We start from the raw sequence: 21,183 nt of genomic DNA on the forward strand, positions 1-21,183 counted from the left end.
TTTCGAAGGGAAAATCATGTTTAACTAACTTGCTGGATTTTTTAATGAGATAACTGAGAGGGTTGACGAGGGCTATGTTATTGATATGGTGCACATAGACTTTCAAAAGGTATTTGATAACGTGCCACACAAGAGACTTGTGAGCAAACCTGTAGCTCATGGAATAAGAGGGACGGTAGCATCATAGATACGAAATTGGCTAAGTGACAGAAAACAACGAGAAGTGGTTAATGGATGTTTTCCGATATGCAGGAAGGTTTGCAGTGGAGTTCCCCAAGGATCAGTGTTGGGACCCTTGCCTTTCCTGATATTTATTAATGATCTAGACCTTGGTGCACAGGGCACAATTTCTAAGTTTGCAGTTGATACGAAACTTGGAAGCGTTGTGAACTGTGAGCAGGACAGCGTACAACTTCAATAGGACATAGATAAGTTGCTGCGATGGGTAGACAGGTGGCAGATGAAGTTCAATTCAAAGAAATGTGAAGTGATTCATTCTGGTAAGAAGAACATGGAGAGGCAACATAGAATAAAGGGCACAATTCAAAAGGGGGTGCGGGAGCCGAGGGACCTTGGTGTACATGTGCATACATCATTAAAGGTGGCAGGACGAGGTGAGTGGGTAGTTAATAAAGCATACAGTATCCTGGGCTTTACTAATAGAGGCATAGGTACAAGGGCAAGGAAGTTATATTGAACTTGTATAAGATACTATGTTGGTCTCAGCTGGAACAGTGCGTCCAATTCTGGGCACTGCACTTGAGGAAAGACGTGAGTGCATTGGAAAGAGTACATAAGAGATTCAGGAGAATGGTACCAAAGATCAGGAATTTCAGTTATGAAGATAGATTGGAGAAGGTAGGACTGTTTTCCATGGAGAAGATATGGCTGTGAGGTGATTTGATAGATGTATTCAAAATCATGAGGGGTCTGGACAGAGTAGATACAGAGAAACTGTTCCGACTCGTGACAGGTTCGAGAATGAGAGAGCGGAGATTTAAGTTGTTTGGTAAGAGAAGAAAAAGTGACATGATGAGAAACTTTGCTGCAGCGGGTGTTTAAGGTCTGGTATCCCCTGCCTGAGAAAGTGGTGAAGGCGGATTCAGTTGAAGAATTCAGAAGGGGATCAGATAGTTATATGAAAAGGAAGAATGTGCAGGGTTATGGGGAGAAGGCAGTGGAATGGGAATGAGTGAATTGATATTTCAGAAAGCTAGTGCGGACACAATGGGCCGAATGGCATCCTTCTGTGCTGTAAACATTCTGTGATTCTGTGAAATGGGCAGACACGTAGCAGATGGAATTTCATAGAGAAGTGATGCATTTTGTTATCAGCGAGAAGGAGAGACAATTCAGAATAAATGGCACAGTTATAAAGAGTATGCAGGGATAATGTAACCTCGGGGGGCGTGTGCATATATCTTTGAAGGTGGCAGGACAGATTCAAAGAGTAGGTAGCAAAGCATATGGAATCTTGGGCTTCATAAATAGAGGTATTGAGTACAACACCAGAGAGGATATCTAGTATCTTTATAACGCTCTTGTTAAGGCCACAATAGATTACTCCTTTTAGTTCTGGTCTCCATAATTTAGGAAGGTTTTGTGGGTACTTGAGAAAGTGCGGAGGTGATTTACCCGAACGGTTCCAGGGATGAGAGATTTTAGAAACGAAGTTAGGTTAGAGAAGGTGGATTTTCTCTCCTTGGAGCAAAGGGAATTGAGGGGAGATTCGACAGAGAGGTGCACGATTATGATGGGTTTTGACAGGCGAGACAAAGAAAAATGTTCCTATTAGCTGGTAGTCCGAGGACGACGGGACACAGGATTTAAAGCTTCGAACAAGAGATGCAGCGGGTGCTGTGAGGAACATCTGTTTTATGCAGTGTTTGGTAATGACCTGGAACTTAATGCCTGCGAGTCTTGTGGAAGCATAAACAATGAAAGATTTCAAAAAGATATTGGATGTGCACTTGTGGAAAGGTTGCAGGGCGACAGGGATAGAAACAGGAAATGGGGCTAATTGGGTTTCTCTACAGAGAGCCAGCACGGCCACGATGGGCTGAATGGCCTGTTTCTCTACCGTTATGACTCTCAACATTTAACAATCGTTGATTAGCTTCAAATGACATTCTGCGTTCAATCAATGGCACCACATTTTGAAAAGGATACTAAGGTCTTGCAGAGGTTGCCCAGATTTCCCAAATTTGGTTTCAAGGGTGCAGGGTTACTTTTCCACAGAGAGACAGGAGAATCAGACAAGAGAGGGTTAAGGGATGATTTAATGGAACTTCTCATCAACGTGACTGTTTTGAGAGAGTATATGAGGGGAAACTGTTTCCAGAGTCAGAAGCTTCAGTAACCATAGCAAAGAGATTTAAGGTGATTGGCAAAAGAACCAGAGGCGATATGAGAGACATGTCTCTACACAAAGAGCTGTTGTGATCTGCACTATGCTATGTGAAACACTTGTAGAAGTTAATTAAATAGTAACATTCAGAAGGGAATGAGTTATTACTTGAATGGAGAAAAATAGAAGAGGAAGAGCAGATGGCCGATCAGGGATAGTGGAGGAAACTTGTGCCTGGAGTCGGAGGAGGTAGGGGAGGTCCTAAATGGATACTTTGCTTCAGTATTCACTAGTGAGAGGGACCTGGTCGTTTGTGAGGACAGCGTGGAACAGTCTGATATGCTCGAACAGGCTGAGGTTAAGAGGGAGGATGTGCTGGAAATGTTGAATGATATGAGGACAGATAAGTCCTCGGGGCCAGACGGGATATACCCAAGGATATTACAGGAAGAGAGGGAAGAGATTGCAGGGCCTTTGGCGATGATCTTTATGTCTTCACTGTCCACTGGAGTAGTACTGGATGATTGGAGGGTGGAAAAGGTTGCTCCCTTGTTCAAGATAGGGAATAGGGATAACCCTGGGAATTATAGACCAGTCAGTCTTACGTTGGTAGTGGGCAAATTATTGGAGAGGATTCTGAGAGACAGGATTTATGATTATTTGGAAAAGCATAGTTTGATTAGAGACAGTCAGCATGGCTTTGTGAGGGGCTGGTCATGCCTCACAAGCCTCATTGAATTCTTTGAAGATGTGACAAAACACATTGATGAAGGAAGAGCAGTGGATGTAGTGTGTATGGTTTTTAGCAAGGCGTTTGATAAGGTTCCACATGGTAGGCTCATTCAGAAAGTAAGGAGGCATGGGATTCAGGGAACGTTGGCTGTCTGGATACAAAATTGGCTCGCTCATAGAAGTCAGAGGGTGGTAGTAGATGGAAAGTATTCAGCATGGAGCTCGGTGACCAGTCGTGTTCCACAAAGATCTGTTCTGGGATCTGCTCTTTGTGATTTTTATAAATGACTTGGATGAGGAAGTGGAAGGCTGGGTTATCAAGTTTGCCGATGACACGAAGGTTTCTGGAGTTGTGGATAGTGTGGAAGGCGGTTGTAGGTTGCAACGGGACATTGACAGGACGCAGAGCTGGGCTGAGAAGTGGCAGATGGAGTTCAACCTGGAAAAGTGTGAAGTGATTCATTTTGGAAGGTCGAAGTTGAATGCGGAATACAGGCTTAAAGACAGAATTCTTGGTAGTGTTGATGAACAGAAGGATCTTGCGGTCCATGTGCATAGATCGCTCAAAGTTTCCACACAGGTTGATAGGGTTGTTAAGAAGGCGTATGATGTGTTGGCTTTCATTAACAGGGGGATTGAGTTTAAGAGTCGTGAGATTATGCTGCAGCTGTATAAGGCCCTGGATCGACCACACTTGGAATATTGTGTTCAGTTCTGGTCGCCTCATTATCGGAAGGATGTGGAAGCTTTAGAGAGGGTGCAGAGGAGATTTACCAGGATGCTGCCTGGACTGGAGGGCATGTCTTACGAAGAAAGGTTGAGGGAGCTAGGGCTTTTCTCATTGGAGCGAAGAAGAATGAGAGGTGACCTGATAGAGGGGTACAAGATGATGAGAGGCATAGATAGAGTGGATAGCCAGAGACTTTTCCCAGGATGGAAAGGGCTATCACCAGGGGGCATAATTTTAAGGTGATTGGAGGAAGGTTTCGTGGAGATGTCAGAGGTAGGTTCTTTGCACAGAGAGTGGTGGGTGCGTGGAATGCGCTGCCAGCGGTGGTAGTTGAAGCAGATACATTAGGGGCATTTAAGCGACTCTTGGATTAGTACATGGATGATAGTAGAATGAAGGGTAGGTAGTTAGTTTGATCTTAGAGTAGGTTAAATGTTCGGCACAACAGCGTGGGCCGAAGGGCCTGTACTGTGCTGTACTGTTCTATGTTCTATGTTCTAAGTTAAGTTAACATTGTATGGGGCGAACCAACTTGGATTACTGTGCATAGTCTTCGTCTTCATATGATCAAATGGACTTACGTGCAATGGGGAAAGTGCAAAATATATTTACAGCAGGAACAAGAACAATCACTTATATAGTTCCCTTAACTTAATAGAATGCCACAAGGCACTTGACAGGTGCGTTACCAACTTAAATGTGATCCTGAACCATGTAGAGATATATCGGGCAAGATGATGAAAACACTATTTTTATAGTGTCTTGAAGGAGGCCAGAAAGTGAGGTAGGAAGTCAATAACTTTCTTGTGAGATGAGTGGGGTGGAATATTTCAGAATTTAGGGCCTTCGGAAGACGACCGCTACCAATGGTGGACTGATTACATTTGAGGACATGCATGAGTGCAGAACTATAGGACAGAAGATATCTGGAACAGGCCAAGGAGGGATTTGAGAGCATGTATGTATTTCTTTTTAACTGAGACGTTGCTGAACCAATACCAATGCGGCATATGAGTGATGGTGAACGGGAAATGATGTGATTTAGGACATAGTTAGCAAGAGGTTCGGACGTGCACCAATTTATGGATGTGGAGGGCGTGGGAAGCCGGCTGGCAGTGCATTGGAGTTGACAAGTTTAGATTTTACAAAGGCATGAATGTATGTTTCAGCAGCAGATGAGCTGAGGTGAGTTGAAAGCAGGCAATAATACGAAGGTGGAAGTAAGCAGTGATGCTAATGGCACGGATATATGGTGTGAACCTTATTTCGCTGTCAAAGACCGCAGCAATGTTGTAAATAGTCTGATTAGCCTCAGGCAGTTGCCATGGAGAGGTCTGGATTCTGCGATAAGGGAACAATGTGTGTGGCAGATACTGGAGACACCGACTTCATACTCACCATGATTATTGTACGATACCACAACTGAGAGATTCTTTAAAAGATGGAAAACTTAAAGGACGATTGAAAGATGTACTTAAAATTATGAATGGGCTGGGCAGGTTATATACATGGAGAATTATTTCACTTGTGGTAGAGTCCCAAACTAATGAACATAAAGACAAGATAGCCACTAATCAATTCAGCAGGAAAATGAGTAGCAATTTCTTCCCCACAGAGTGTTTAGAATGTGGGATTTGCCACTAGACAAAGTGGCTGATGCAAAAGCCCAGGTGCTTTCGAAGGGAACCGAAACGACCACATGTTTAGTTTAGTTTAGAGATACAGCACTGAAACAGGCACTTCGGCCCACCCATTTAGACTATCAACCACCCATTTCTACTAATCCAACACTAATTCCATATACCTACCACATCCTCGCCTGTCCTTATACTTCCCTACCACCTATACTAGAGGCAATTTATAATGGCCAATTTACCTATCCGGGAGGAAACAGGAGCAATCCCACGCAGACACAGGGAGAACCTGTTGACTCCACTCAGGCAATACCCAGAATTGAACCCAGGTGAGGTGTTAGGCTGCGGTGCTAACCACTGCGCCACTGTGCCGCCCTGCGCTATGTGAAATGGGAACAGAAAGATATCCTGAAATTCTGAGTTGGAAGGAAAGTCCTATGCAGTATAAACACCAGCGCAGACAAGTTGGGTCGAACGATCTGTCTCTGAGATTTATATTCTATATAATGCAATCCTCTAAACTGCAAGTCAGTTCTGCTTGCCAAGCTATTGACGAGGCTCTTTCTGTGAAAGCTGCAAATTAATTGTTGCAAGAAATAGCTTAATCGAGTCTTTATAGAAGAGTTGAGATGAAAACTAATTTTTCAACTGTCAGTCAAAAATAATGCTTTGCCTCAAGAGTGCCTGAGTCTTAAGATGGACCAGATATTCCTGGTATAATTCTTTTACAGGAAGTTTCGGCCTAAAGATTACATTCACTAACTAAAGGATCTGGGACCCGCCTCTTGGCTGTTAACAATAGTTGTGTTTATTAATTATTTGAATAATTGCTGTCACTGGATATTTTACTGCACTCTTGAATTGTTCTCTGAATTTGGACTGAGTCACCCCATAAATAAATGTGTTTGTGCAGCAACTTAAACTCAGAAGCATATATCCGATTCTTTCAATGATCTGCAAAGATTTGTTGTAATATTTCGGATCTATTCCCGCAATGCGATAATATAAGAAATTTATAACATATGGTGACCACAGAAGTATGAAGCTTCCGGATATGGTGAAGAGTAAAATCACAGACCGCCTTCTGCTCTCCATCTCTGGGTCACTGTGCTTCTGTTCCTTGCTCTGACCCCTCAGTCCCTTACGGATTTGACTGGCCACTAAAATGTATCTGACAGTCAGAGCGTTGAGCAACAGAATTAAAGCGAATGGGAGCAAAGGTGTTAACCCCCGATCAAGCCAGTCAAAGACCACCCATCTGACCTCAGTATAATAGCTTGGCTTTATATTACAGAACCAAGGCACATTGTCGATTACCACTCCAGGTTCATACCTAAAATAAAGAGGTATGTTTTTCAAACAGAACAGAATGCAGGTTGTTGCTAGAATCACAGCTGCAGTTTTCTCGGTGCAATATTTCAGTTTCAGCTTCTGGTAACAAATAGCCACAAATCGATCAGCGGAGAAAGTGACAGTGAACCAGACAGAACAGTCTGAAGTTACATAAAGCAGGTAACTGTTAACAGTACACACAGGGGTGATATGCAGGAAAGATCCCTGGAAATAATACAATTTCATCTGATACAGTATGACATCAGTGATAATGAAGAGTAGATCTGCCGTTGCCATGGCCACCAGGTAGCGAGTGGTGCAAGTGGAGAGTCCGCACTTTCCCCGGGACAGGATTGCAATCGCCACTACATTAACTGTAAGTGGAAAGAAGTTGAAAATTACGGATGAAAAATTCTCCGTGTCTGAGCCCAGACAGTAAGGGCTATATATTAACACATAATAACAGGTGGGTTTAGATAAGATCAGTAATTGACATTTTCAAATTTTGTATCGGCTCCCAACACAGGCATTGCCAAGATTAACAGAGGTGGCACAAGGAGCGAACAGCTGTGGCAGGATGGTTATCACTGCTCTCATCGTAATACTGGCAGCTGTAGGGAGGCCAGAACAAACATCATTGAGGGGAATTCTGAGCTGAAAATAACTATGGCATTTTGGAAGCGCTTGCACGGGTGTGGTGCACGAAAATGAAAGAAAATCAAGCGAGATGCTGGGTGAAGATAATAAAATCCTGGCAGAAAGTAGGTTGGGAGGAACGCAGACAAAAAGTAAATAGGATCGGGCGTAAGCCATTCGGTCCATCGAGCCTGCTCTGCCATTAAAACAGATCATGGCTGGTTATCTACCTCTAGACCATTTCCCCCACTATCCCCATTCTGTGATTCTATTGCATGAACATTCATCATAGCTCGGACCCATGCAGACTGCCCGAGTGGCAGAACATGAGTATAGGGATATCCCAATGTTGAAACACGAGATTCACAGACCTGTAATTTCCAACAGGGAGATTGCACAGCAGGAGCAGGGAACTGCACGGATGCATGCAGGGAGATACGTGTTCCAGCGGGAAAACTGGGTGAAAAAAACTGAGTTAATAAATTACAAATGGGTGTCCTCAGTACTTACGAGCCTGTAGCTGTGAAGGGATACTGGCCACCTAATGAACGCTGTGAAAGCAGGAACTAAACTGCCAAATAAGGTGGATAGTGCATACTCACAGCATCATAGAATTGTTACAACACTGAAGGAGGCCATTAAGCTCATCATGTCTGCACCAGCTCTCCGAATGAGCATTTTGCTATGTGCCATTCCCAGCCTTCGTCCCGTAACAGTGCACATTTTTCATTTTAAGATAATAGCTAAATCCCTTTAGAATGTGTCGATTCGACATGCGTCCACCACACATTCAGGCAGATATTTCAGACCCTAATGACTTATTGTGTTAAAAAGTTTTTCCTCATGCCTGCTTCATTTTCCAATGACCTTAACTCTGTTCCCTTGTTCCTTATCCTTTCACGAATGAGAGCAGCTTTTTCCCCTATCTTCTCTGTCTAGAACCTGCATATTTTGAGTACCTCTATTAACTCTCCTCTCAACCTTCTCTTCTCCAAGAAAAATAGCTACAACTAGTCCCATATATAATCGCAAGTGAAGTTCCTCATCCCAGAAACCATTCTCGTGAATCTTTTCTTCACTCTCGCCAATGCCTTCACAACTTTTCTAAAATGCAGCACCCAGAACTAGACACATTGCCCCACTTGAAGCTGAAACAATATTGTACACACGTTTAACATAAGCTCCTTGCTCTTGCAATCTATGTCACAATTAATAAAACCTGGGACGATTTATGCTTTATTAACCAGTCTCTCAACTTATCCTGCCACCTTCACTGCTTTATGTGCAGATATACCCAGTTACCTCTGCTCCTGCACCCCCTTTAGAATTGAACTCTTTATTTTATATTGTCTCTCCATGTTCTTCCAACCAAAATGAATTACTTCACTCTTACTTGCATTAAATGTAATCTGCCACTTGTCTGCAGATTCCAGTAACATCACCGATTTGCTGTCCATGTAGTCCCAGTGAGGACTACACATTATCAGTCACAAAACAAAACCAGGGACCAGCTACAATTGAGTCTAACACAACTTCAGATACGGTTGTTACTTACCAGGAACACCAATAACTGCAATCGTCATATAATATATTTTATCGATAGTGATGAATGTTTGAAGCATTTTTTTTGTAAGATGCGATCTGTCCCCTCGTGCAGCAGGCAATCTCTTTGAATTAAACTCTGCGACAATGGATCACCAGCACCTTTACTTTATGCCCTGTCAGGTCTCCGCAGGGACAGTGAAATTGCAACATCGTTTTAAGTTTCAGAAAACAAATTACGACAGCCACGTTATTTTCTTGTGATCGATGATATGTAATGTTGAGATTACATTTGAAAACACAACAACGTTGACTGAGGCCAAACCGTTGTCCAAAACAGTGCAACATGTGTACCTCTCGATTGTCGTATTGAATAAATACAGCATCTCAAATTATGTTATCACAGAAAAGTGAATATTAGGACATTCTCTTCAATGAAATCAGATCTTCGAGTTCAGGTGCACAGACCTTCGAAGGTGGCAAGGCTTATTGGTGGAGCAATTAACAATGTATATGGAATCTTGGGCTTCATAAATAGAGATTGAGCACAATAGAAGGGAAGTTTTGTTGAACATTTATAATGCTGTGGTTACGCCAAAACTAGAGAATCGTGTCCAGGTCTGATCACCACGCTTTGGAGAGGATGTGAGGGTCCATGAGAGGATGCAGAAGCGATGTATTAGAATCGTTCCAGTGATAAAGGATTTTAATTGCAAGATTAGGTTGGACAAGCTGGGGCCGTTCTCCTTAGAACAAAGGAGATAGAGGGGAGATTTGATGGAGGTGCACAGGATGATGATAGATTCTGATGTGTTAGACAGAAAAGTTGTTCCCAATATCTGATGGTATGCAGACAAGGGGGCACAGATTTAAGGTTTTGGGCAAGACATGTAGGAGGGTGTGAGGAAAGAAATTTGCAGCGAGGTCTGATGACCTGGAACTCACTACCTCTGAGAGTGATGGAAGCAGAAGCAGTGAATGATTTGAAAGGAAATTGGATGAGCAATTGAGGGAACGTAAAACTTGCAGGGCTACGGGGATATAGCTTGGGAATAGGATTGATTAGATTACTGGACAGAGAGATGGTATAGATTAAGGGGCCGAATGGCCTTCTTCTGTGCAACTATGACTCGGTAACTACAATAGAACCTTACACTAGTACATGGCCTTGAATTAATTCAGCACCGTAAACCTATGCAACCTGATACAGCAATTGAATCTAACAAGGCAAATCAAGCCAGTACAGACACAGTTTCATTTCATCCTTCGTCTCAAATGACGCATTAACAAAAAACGTTTTTTTCTTCCTTTCAGGTGTCAATGAACGCAAGCTGCAGCAGCCGATGGGGACTAATAACCCTCCAGATCCTTCTTCCCCTTCACTCCCTTCGACACCACCCCTTCTGATCTGACCCCTTGCCGTGTATTCGCTATATACTCTGACCTCCCCCTCTCTGACCCTGGATGTTCTGTACTCAGCAAAGGTCTCAGTTTTATCCCTTTACGTCCCCACCTCAATGAATTTCGCGTTCGGTATGACGTTGAGCTCTCCGTCCGTCACATCCGCCTCTGGGCTCACTTCCTTGACCAGGAGTCATTCCCCAGATCAGTAGATCCATTCATCCACCTCCAGCATTCTCCCTCTACCTGGACCCCTCCCCCTGACCTCTTACCCCCTCTTGATCTTTTCATTGGAAACTGTCAGCAAGACATTGGTCATCTCAATTTCTTCGCCGCCCTTACTCACTCTAACCTGTCCCTCTCTGAACTTGAGGTACTCCGTTCTCAGAGGTCTAACCCCGACATTATCATCAAACCTGCAGACAAAGCTGGTGCTGTTGTTGTATGGCGTACTGAACTCTAACTTGCAGAGGCTGATGCGCCAACTTTCAGACACTTCTTCCTACCTCCTTCTGGACCATGACCCCACCACCGAACATCAAGCTGCTGTCCACAGGACTCTCACTGACCTCATCTCCTCTGGAGATCTTCCCTCATAGCTTCCAACCTGATAGTCCCGCATCCCTAGACAGCTCGCTTCTACCTCCTTCCCAAAATCCACAAATAGGTCTGTCCCAGCAGACTCATTGCTTCAGCGTGCTCCTGCCCCACTGAACTTATTTCTTCTGTTGTAGGGTATTCCCAAGCGCAGAGGCACCTGCAGTAAATATCATACTGTTTAAATGTTATTTGAGTAACCAGAAACGTATAATCTTAGTGAACAATGAAGAGGTGGCAAGGCATCATGGGGCTTAGCCAAATTGACCACATTCCACACAGGAGCTGAGTAACATAAATTCAAACAAAAACTCATTAATTGAAAAGCAGATGTCCTTGTGGAATGCTGACAAAGGTACCAGCCTGTAACGAGGTCAAGATAAGATGAAAGCAAAATACTGCGGATGCTGGAAATCTGAAATAAAAACAAGAAATGGTGGAATCAATCAGCAGGTCTGGCAGCATCTGTGGAAAGAGAAGCAGAGTTACCGTTTCGGGTCAGTGACCCTTCATCGGAACTGACAAATATTAGAAAAGTCACAGGTTATAAGCAAGTTAGGTGGGGGTGGGGCAAGAGATAACAGAGGAGATCTTGCTGGACTAGGCCACATAGCTGACCAAAGGGTCACGGAGCAAAGGCAAACAATATGTTAATGGTGTGTTGAAAGACAAAGCATTAGTACAGATTAGGTGTAAATACACTGAATATTGAACAGCAGCAAGTGCAAACCTGAAAAAAAAACAGTGGGTAAGCAAACTGTACATTTATTTCATTTCATCTAAGGAGGTGTAATACCTGCCCATTAACTTCCTCTCTCCTCACTATCCCAGGCCCCAAACACTCCTTTCAGGTGAAGCAGCGATTTACTTGTACTTCCTCCAATGTAGTATACTTTATTCGCTGCTCACAGTGTGGTCTCCTCTACATTGGGGAGACTAAGCGCAGACTGGGTGACCGCTTTGTGGAACATCTCCGCTCAGTCCGCAAGCAGGAACCTGGGCTTCCGGTTGCTTGCCATTTCAACACTCCCCCCTGCTCTCATGCTCACATCTCTGTCCTGGGATTGCTGCAGTGTTCCAGTGAACATCAACGCAAGCTCGAGGAACAGTATCTCATTTACCGATTAGGCACGCTACAGCCTGCCGGACTGAACATTGAGTTCAATAATTTCAGAGCATGACAGCCCTCCATTTTAATTTCATTTTTAGCTATTTTTTCTTCCTTTTTTTTAAACATTCTTTTTTATATTTTTTACAATTTTTTTTTGCATTTATTTCTTTTCATCTTTGTTTGTTCAGTTTGCTTACCCACTGTTTTTTTTCAGGTTTGCACTTGCTGCTGTTCAATATTCAGTGTATTTTCACCTAATCTGTACGAAAATGCTTTGTCTTTCAACACACCATTAACATATTGTTTGCCTTTGCTCCGTGACCTTTTGGTCAGCTATGTGGCCTGGTCCAATCTAGATCTCCTTTGTTTATCTCTTGCCCCACCCCCACCTCACTTGCTTATAACCTGTGACTTTTCTAATATTTGTCAGTTCCGATGAAGGGTCATTGACCGGAAACGTTAACTCAAGTTAAGATGTTATGCGTACATGGGAACCAAGGATAATGTATAAGAGGGAACGGAAAACATCATGAGTAATCCCCTATCTGTCGATGTGCCGATTGTGCAGTCCCTCCATGCCGAGTAACATCTTCTATTGGCTCTAATAATCAATGTATATGATCCATAATCGTTGTCATTGGACCATGTCCAGCCAGGATGGGTTGAGTAACTGTCTGAAAATGTATAAGTATTGATGATTTTCCTTTGTTTGGTGGAGAGGCATCTGGACAGCCCAGTGACCTGCTTCCCACTGGCGTAACTCAATAAACTGTTTGACATTGGAGCAGACCTGAGCGTCGAGTGATTCTTCTACATTCGTTCCCGCCAACACATCCTATCTTGACTCTATCTTTTTTCCGCTGGTCCAGTCACTTCCCACCTACATCCGTGACTCCTCTGACACGCTACATCAAATTGACAATTTCCAGTTTCCCGGCCCCAACCGCCCCATCTTCACCATGAACGTCCAATCTCTCTGCACCTCCATCCCCCACCAGGACGGTTTGAGGGCTCTCCGCTTCTTCCTTGAACAAAGGCCCAACCAGACCCCATCCACCACCACCCTCCTCCGTCTGGCTGAACTTGTTCTCACATTGAACAACTTCTCCTTCAACTCCACTCACTTCCTTCAAGTAAAAGATGTTGCTATGGGTACTCGCATGGGTCCTAGTTAAGACTGTCTTTTTGTGGGATATGTCGAACATTCTTTGTTCCAGTCATACATAGGCCCCCTCCCCAACTCTTTTTTTCTGGTACATTGATGACTGTATCGGTGCCGTTTCTTGCTCCTGCCACGAACTGGAAAACGTTATCAACTTTGCTTCTAATTTCCACCCTTCTCTCACCTTTACATGGTCCATCTCTGGCACTTCCCTTCCCTCCCTCGACTTCTTTGTCTCCATCTATGGGCATAAGCTGTCTACTAATATCCATAAACCCACCGATCCCACAGCTACCTCGACTACACTTCTTCACACCCTGCCTCCTGTATGGACTCCATTACATTCTCCCAGTTTTTCCATCTCCGACGCATCACCACTGATGATACTGCCTTCCACGACAGTGAATTAGAATTAGAATTAGAATTAGAACATTACAGCGCAGTACAGGCCCTTCGGCATTCGATGTTGCGCCGACCTGTGAAACCATCTGACCTACACTATTCCATTTTCATCCATATGTCTATCCAATGACCACTGAAATGCCCTTAAAGTTGGCGAATCTGCTACTGCTGCAGGCAGGGCGTTCCACGCCCTTACTACTCTCTGAGTAAAGAAACTACCTCTCACATCTGTCCTATATCTATCACCCCTCAACTTGAAGCTATGTCCCCTCGTGTTTGCCATCACCATCCGAGGAAAAAGACGCTCACTATCCACCCTATCTAACCCTCTGATTATCTTATATGTCTCTATTAAGTCACCTCTCCTCCTCCTTCTCTACAACGAAAACAACCTCAAGTCCCTCAGCCTTTCCCCGTAAGACCTTCCCTCCATACCAGGCAACATCCTAGTAAATCTCCTCTGCACCCTTTCCAAAGCTTCCACATCCTTCCTATAATGCGGTGACCAGAACTGCACGCAATACTCCAGGTGCGGACTCACCAGAGTTTTGTACAGATGCAGCATGACCTCGTGGCTCCGAAACTCGATTCCCCTACTAACAAAAGTTAACACACCATATGCCTTCTTAACAGCCCTATTAACCTGGGTAGCAACCTTCAGGGATTTATGCACCTGGACACCAAGATCTCTCTGTTCATCTACACTACCAAGAATCTTCCCATTAGCCCAGTACTCTGCATTCCTGTTACTCCTTCCAAAGTGAATCACCTCACACTTTTCCGCATTAAACTCCATTTGCCATCTCTCAGCCCAGCTCTGCAGCCTATCTATGTCCCTCTGTACCCTACAACATCCTTCGGCACTATCCACAACTCCACCGACCTTAGTGTCATCTGCAAATTTACTAACCCACCCTTCTACACACTCTTCCAGGTCATTTATAAAAATGACAAACAGCAGTGGCCCCAAAACAGATCCTTGCGGTACACCACTAGTAACTAAACTCCAGGATGAACATTTGCCATCAACCACCACCCTCTGTCTTCTTTCAGCTAGCCAATTTCTGATCCAAAGCTCTAAATCACCTTCAACCCCATACTTCCGTATTTTCTGCAATAGCCTACCGTGGGGAACTTTATCAAACGCCTTACTGAAATCCATATACACCACATCCACTGCTTTACCCTCATCCACCTGTTTGGTCAACTTCTCGAAAAACTCAATAAGGTTTGTGAGGCACGACTTACCCGTCACAAAACCGTGCTGACTATCTCTAATGAACTTATTCTTTTTAAGATGATTATAAATCCTGTCTCTTATAACCTTTTCCAACATTTTACCCACAACCGAAGTAAGGCTCACAGGTCTATAATTACCAGGGCCGTCTCTACTCCCCTTCTTGAACAAGGGGACAACATTTGCTATCCTCCAGTCTTCCGGCACTATTCCTGTCGACAATGACGACATGAAGATAAGGACAAATCTCCTCCCTAGCTTCCCAGAGAATCCTAGGATAAATCCCATCTGGCCCAGGGGACTTATCTATTTTCACACTTTCCAAAATTGATAACACCTCCTCCTTGTGAACCTCAATCCCATCTAGCCTAGGAGCCTGAATCTCAGTATTCTCAACAACATTTTCTTTCTCTACTGTAAATACTGACGCAAAATATTCATTTAACACTTCCCCTATCTCCTCTGATTCCACACACAACTTCCCACTACTATCCTTGATTGACCCTAATCTAACTCTAGTCATTCTTTTATTCCTGATATACCTATAGAAAGCCTTAGGGTTTTCCCTGATCCTATCCACCAATGACTTCTCGTGTCCTCTCCTTGCTCTTCTTAGCTCTCCCTTTAGATCCTTCCTGGCTAGCTTGTCGCTCTCAAGCGCCCTAACTGAGCCTTCACGTCTCATCCTAACATAAGCCGCCTTCTTCCTCTTGACAAGCGCTTCAACTTCTTTAGTAAACCATGGCTCCCTCGCTCGACAACTTCCTCCCTGCCTCACAGGTAGATACTTATCAAGGACACACAGTAGCTGCTCCTTGAATAAGCTCCACATTTCGATTGTTCCCATCCCCTGCAGTTTCCTTCCTCAACCTACGCATCCTAAATCTTGCCTAATCGCATCATAATTTCCTTTCCCCCAGCTATAGTTCTTGCCCTGCGGTATATACCTGTCCCTGTCCATCGCTAATGTAAACCTAACCGAATTGTGATCACTATCACCAAAGTGCTCACCTACATCTAAATCTAACACCTGGCCGGGTTCATTTCCCAGTACCAAATCCAATGTGGCATCGCCCCTGGTTGGCCTGTCTACATACTGTGTCAGTAAACCCTCCTGCACACACTGGACAAAAACTGACCCATCTAAAGTACTCGAACTATAGTATTTCCAGTCGATATTTGGAAAGTTAAAGTCCCCCATAACAACTACCCTGTTGCTCTCGCCCCAGTCGAGAATCATCTTCGCTATCCTTTCCTCTACATCTCTGGAACTATTCGGAGGTCTATAAAAGACTCCCAACAGGGTAACCTCACCTCTCCTGTTTCTAACCTCGGCCCATACTACCTCAGTAGACGAGTTCTCAAACGTCCTTTCTGTCGCTGTAATACTCTCCTTGATTAACAATGCCACACCCCCCCTTTTACCATCTTCTCTGTTCTTACTGAAACATCTCAATCCCAGAATCTGCAACATCCATTCCTGCCCCTGCTCTACCCATGTCTCCGAAATGGCCACTACATCGAGATCCCAGGTACCAACCCATGTTGCAAGCTCACCCACCTTATTCCGGATGCTCCTGGCGTTGAAGTAGACACACTTTAAACCAGGTTCTTGCTTGCCAGTGCCCTCTTGCGTCCTTGTAACCATATCCCTGACCTCACTACTCTCAACATCCTGTACACTGGCACTACAATTTACGTTCCCATTCCCCTGCTGAATTAGTTTAAACCCCCCCGAAGAGCACTAGCAAATCTCCCCCCCAGGATATTGGTACCCCTCTGGTTCAGGTGAAGACCATCCTGTTTGTAGAGGTCCCACCTACCCCAGAAAGAGCCCCAATTATCCAGGAAACCAAAACCCTCCCTCCTGCACCATCCCTGCAGCCACCTGTTCAACTCCTCTCTCTCCCTATTCCTCGCTTCGCTATCACGTGGCACGGGCAAAAACCCAGAGATAACAACTCTGTCTGTGCTTCCGATATGTCTTCCTTTTTCCTGAACCGAGGATTCCACCCTTCCCCCCCTCCCCCCCCACACTGTGGTTGACAGGGCCCTCAGCCATGTCCGGCCCAATTCCCGCAACATTACCCTCACCCCTTCCCCTACCACCAGAACCTTGACAGGGTTCCCCTTGTCCTCACTTTCCACCCCATTAGCTTCCATATCCAAAGGATCATTCTCCGCCAGTTTAGCCACCACCAGCGTAATGCCATGACCAAACGCATCTTCCCCTCCCTTCCCATGTGAGCATCCCCAAGGGATTTTAACCTCCGTGACACCCTGGTCCACTCCTCCATTACAGTCACCACCTCATCCCCTTCCCACGGAACCTTCCCCTGCAATCGCAGGAGGTGTAATACCTGCCCATTTACCTGCTCTCTTTTCATTATCCCAGGCCCCAAACACTCCTTTCAGGTGAAGCAGCGATTTAGTCGTACTTCTTTCAATGTAGTATACTGTATTCGTTGATCACAATGTGGTCTCCTCTACATTGGGGAGCCCAAACGCAGATTGGGTGACCGCTTTGCGGAACACCTGCATTCAGCCCGCAAGCAGGACGCCGAGCTTCTGGTTGCTTGCCATTTCAACACTCCCGCCTACTGTCATTCTCACATCTCTGTCCTGGGATTGCTGCAGTTTTCCAGTGAACATTAACACAAGCCCGAGGAACAGCATCTCATTTACCGATTAGGCACACTACGGCCTGCCGGGCTGAATATTGAGTTCAATAATTTCAGAGCATGACGGGCCCCCCAATTTACTTTTATTTTTTAGTTATTTTTCACTTTTTCTTTTTTAATAGATATTCTTTTGTGTTTATTTTATTTTATTTCATCTTGGTTTGTTCAGTTTGCTTACACACTTTTTTGTTCATGTTTGTACTTGCGGCTGCTCAATTTTCAGTCCGTGAATTCCCTATCTGTACTAATGTTTTGTCTTTCAACTGACCATTAACATATCTTTGCTCCATGACCTTCTGGTCAGCTATTCTGTGACCTTGTCCTCTCTACACCTCCACCTTTGTTATCTCTTGCCCCACCCCCCACTTTACAAGCTTATAACCTTTTACATTTCTAATATTTTCCAGTTCTGAAGAAGGGTCATTGACCTGAAATGTTAACTCTGCTTCTCTCTCCACAGATGCTGCCAGACCTGCTGCCTATTTCCAGCATTTCTTGTTTTTATTTCAATGCAGCCACACAATGTAATAAAGTACCTTAAACTAACACCGCCCCTCAAACCGATACTCCATTCCAAACCAAGGCAGTTCCTCACTCAAATAAAGCAACACTAATAAATGTGGCACGGCAGAGTGCCACAGCATGGAATCAAAGGCACACCATTGACCACCACCACCCCACTAGCCCCCAAACCCTGTTCCAATATTCAATGTGGTCATGTCTGATCTGTGACAGAACTCCATTTTTCCACCTTTGCGCTATATCTGTAACACTGATGGTTAACAGAATTCCAATGATTTAACATTTAAAAACACATTTAAAGAGTGAACAAGTACCAACAGTCATTTCAGGAAGAGTGTTCTAAACTTTCATTCTCCTTTACGTTTAGAGTATTTCGTAACTTCACTCCTGAAAGGTCCGGCTCTAATTTATAATTTGTATAGCCCCATCCTGGACACACAAACCACTGGAAGTTTATTTTTTATTTTCTTTATTTTTGTTGTTTTATTCGTTCCTGGGATGTGAGCACTGCTGGCAAGAACAGCATGTATTGTTTATCCCTAATCGCCTGTGAGCAGATTCTGGTGAGGGGCCTATTTAAAATGCTGCAGCTCATGTTGTGTAGCTATACTCACTGTAATGTTAGGGATGGAGTTCCAGGATTTTCACCCAGAGTCAATGAGGTAACCATGATATATTTCCAAGTCAGGATGCTGTGTGGCTCAGAGGGGAATTACAGGAGGTGGTGTTCGCATGCATCTGCTGCTTTTGACCTTCCAGGTGGTACAGCTCACGGTTTGGAATGTGCTATTAAAGGAGCATTGGCTGCAGGGCATTTTGTAAATGGTACACGTTGCTGTCATGATGAGTAAATGGTGGAGCGAGTGAATGTTGGTGGTGGTGGATGGGATTCTTTTTCATGGATAGTATCATGCTCCTTGACGGTAGTTGGAGCTGCACTCATCAAGCCAATTGCAGAGTATTTCATGAGGCTCCTGACTTGTGTTCTGAAGGTGCTTCTATTTGTATATTTTTAAATATTTTTTGAGGATTCGTGGTGTTTAAATTGTGGAGATGTATTCATTGGAGAACTGAAGTAATTCCATCGATGTTGGACTTTGTTTTTTAAAAGAGGTCGTCGGAAGGACACATACGGTTATGGAAAGCAGTTCGAGATAATCTGCCAATCGAGAAACTCCCAGCTCATCGCTTTCCTTACCTCTTAGAAAATAACATGCAAATCCCGAGTGTGATAACTGAAACCCCGATGCTAAATTTCTCCTGAAAAGCCAACCAGACTATTTCTTGACATCTTCAGAATTAACAGATTCTAGTGACCCGTCTTCAAATACCCGGATGCCAGATGAAAAGGGGAAGCTGGCATCCTTCCATATCTTCTCTTCTTGTCTTGAAGAACTAGCAAGTATTTGGCCAAAGTATTTGCAAGTTTATTAGGTTACTGAAATTTACTAATCAGGGTATTAATTGTTAAAATCCAGCTATTTTATAAACTACCAAATGACTTATAATCATAAACCAAAATTTAGCTCAATTAGAAACCTTCTTTGTAGTGTGGTAAAGTGGAAAAACCTCGGAAATATGTCACAATACAGACAAGATATCAGTGCAGAGGAATTCTGGGTGATTATGTCAAGTTTTGAAATGCTTAATTGCAACAAAAGGGTGAGACCTTGAGAGCAGGCAGTGAAAACAGCTTCTGCGTAGATTTGTCTCGCAGTCGGAGGGTCAGTACAGAGGGAGTGCCATACTGTCAGAAGATCAGTACTGAGGGAGTGCCATACTGTCGGAGGGTCAGTATTGAGGAAGTGCCATCCGGTCGGAGGGTCATTACTCAGGGAGCGCCATACTGTCAGAAGATCAGTACTGAGGGAGTGCCATACTGTCAGAAGATCAGTACTGAGGAAGTGCCATACTGTCGGAGTCTCAGTACTCAGGGAGTGCAATCCTGTCGGACGGTGAGTACTCAGGGAGTGCCATACTGTCGGAGGGTCAGTACTGAGGGTGTGCCATACTGTCAGAGGGTCAGTACTGAGGAACTGCCATACTGCTGGAGGCTCAGTACTCAGGGAGTGCCAAACAGTTGGAGGGTCAGTACTCAGGGAGTGCCATACTGTCGGAGGGTCAGCACTGAGGGTTTTCCAAACTGTCAGAGAGTCAGTACTGAGGAACTGCAGTACTGTTGGAGGCTCAGTACTCAGGGAGTGACACAATGTCTAAGGGTCAGTACTGAGGGAGTGCCATACTGTCGGAGGGTCAGTACTGAGGAAGTGGCATACTGTCAGAAGATCAGTACTGAGGGAGTGCCATACTGTCGGAGGGTCAGTACTGAGGAAGTGCCATCCTGTCGGAGGGTCAGTACTCAGGGAGTGGCATACTGTCAGAAGATCAGTACTGAGGGAGTGCCATACTGTCGGAGGGTCAGTATTGAGGAAGAGCCATACTGTCGGAGTCTCAGTACTCATTGAGTGCCATCCTTTCGGAGGGTCAGTACTCAGGGTGTGTCATACTGTCAGAAGATCAGTACTGACAGAGTGCCATACTGTCGGAGGCTCAGTACTCAGGGAGTGCCATACTGTCTGAGGGTCAGTACTGAGGAAGTGCCATACTGTCGGAGGGTCAGTACTGAGGGAGTGCTATACTGTCGGAGGGTCAGTACTGAGGGAGTGCCATACTGTCGGAGGGTCAGCACTGAGGGTGTGCCATACTGTCGGAGGGTCAGTACTGAGGGAGTGCCATACTGTCGGAGGGTCAGTACTGAGGAAGTGCCATACTGTCGGAGCGTCAGTACTGAGGAAGTGCCATACTGTCGTATGCTCAGTACTCAGGGAGTGCCATATTGTCGGAGGGTCATTACTGAGGAAGTGCCATACTGTCGGAGGCTCAGTACTCAGGGAGTGCCATACTGTCAGAGGATCAGTACTGAGGGAGGGCCATACTGTCGGAGGGTCAGTACTGAGGGAATGCCATACTGTCGGAGGGTCAGTACTGAGGCAGTGCCTTACTGTCGGAGGGTCAGTAATGAGGGTGTGCCGTACTGTCAGAGGGTCAGTTCCGAGGAACTGCCATACTGTTTGAGGCACAGTACTCAGGGAGTGCCAAACAGTCAGAGGGTCAGTA

At 44.7% G+C, this 21,183-nt stretch overlaps 1 protein-coding gene across 1 annotated transcript; it reads right to left on the reverse strand.

The window, feature by feature from the left end:
* Nucleotides 1–6,235: 6,235 nt before the first annotated feature.
* LOC137352817 (probable G-protein coupled receptor 139) lies at nucleotides 6,236–9,033 on the reverse strand. Its single transcript, XM_068018672.1, has 2 exons — nucleotides 8,967–9,033; nucleotides 6,236–7,149 (listed from the first exon to the last, which is right to left on the reverse strand). Exons 1-2 carry the CDS (start codon nucleotides 9,031–9,033, stop codon nucleotides 6,236–6,238), a joined length of 981 nt encoding a protein of 326 aa, XP_067874773.1.
* Between the last annotated feature and the right edge of the window lie 12,150 nt (nucleotides 9,034–21,183).

This window comes from Heterodontus francisci, chromosome 39, assembly GCF_036365525.1.
Source record: "Heterodontus francisci isolate sHetFra1 chromosome 39, sHetFra1.hap1, whole genome shotgun sequence".
Classification (NCBI taxonomy): Eukaryota; Metazoa; Chordata; class Chondrichthyes; order Heterodontiformes; family Heterodontidae; genus Heterodontus; species Heterodontus francisci.

Bases quoted from the DNA above. Each gene is read 5' to 3' on its own strand.
- LOC137352817 (XM_068018672.1), bottom strand. From the start codon at position 9,033: ATGCTTCAAACATTCATCACTATCGATAAAATATATTATATGACGATT. The intron at 7,150-8,966 runs GTAAGTAACAAC...TTCCACTTACAG, and splicing joins TGCAGTTATTGGTGTTCCTG to TTAATGTAGTGGCGATTGCA.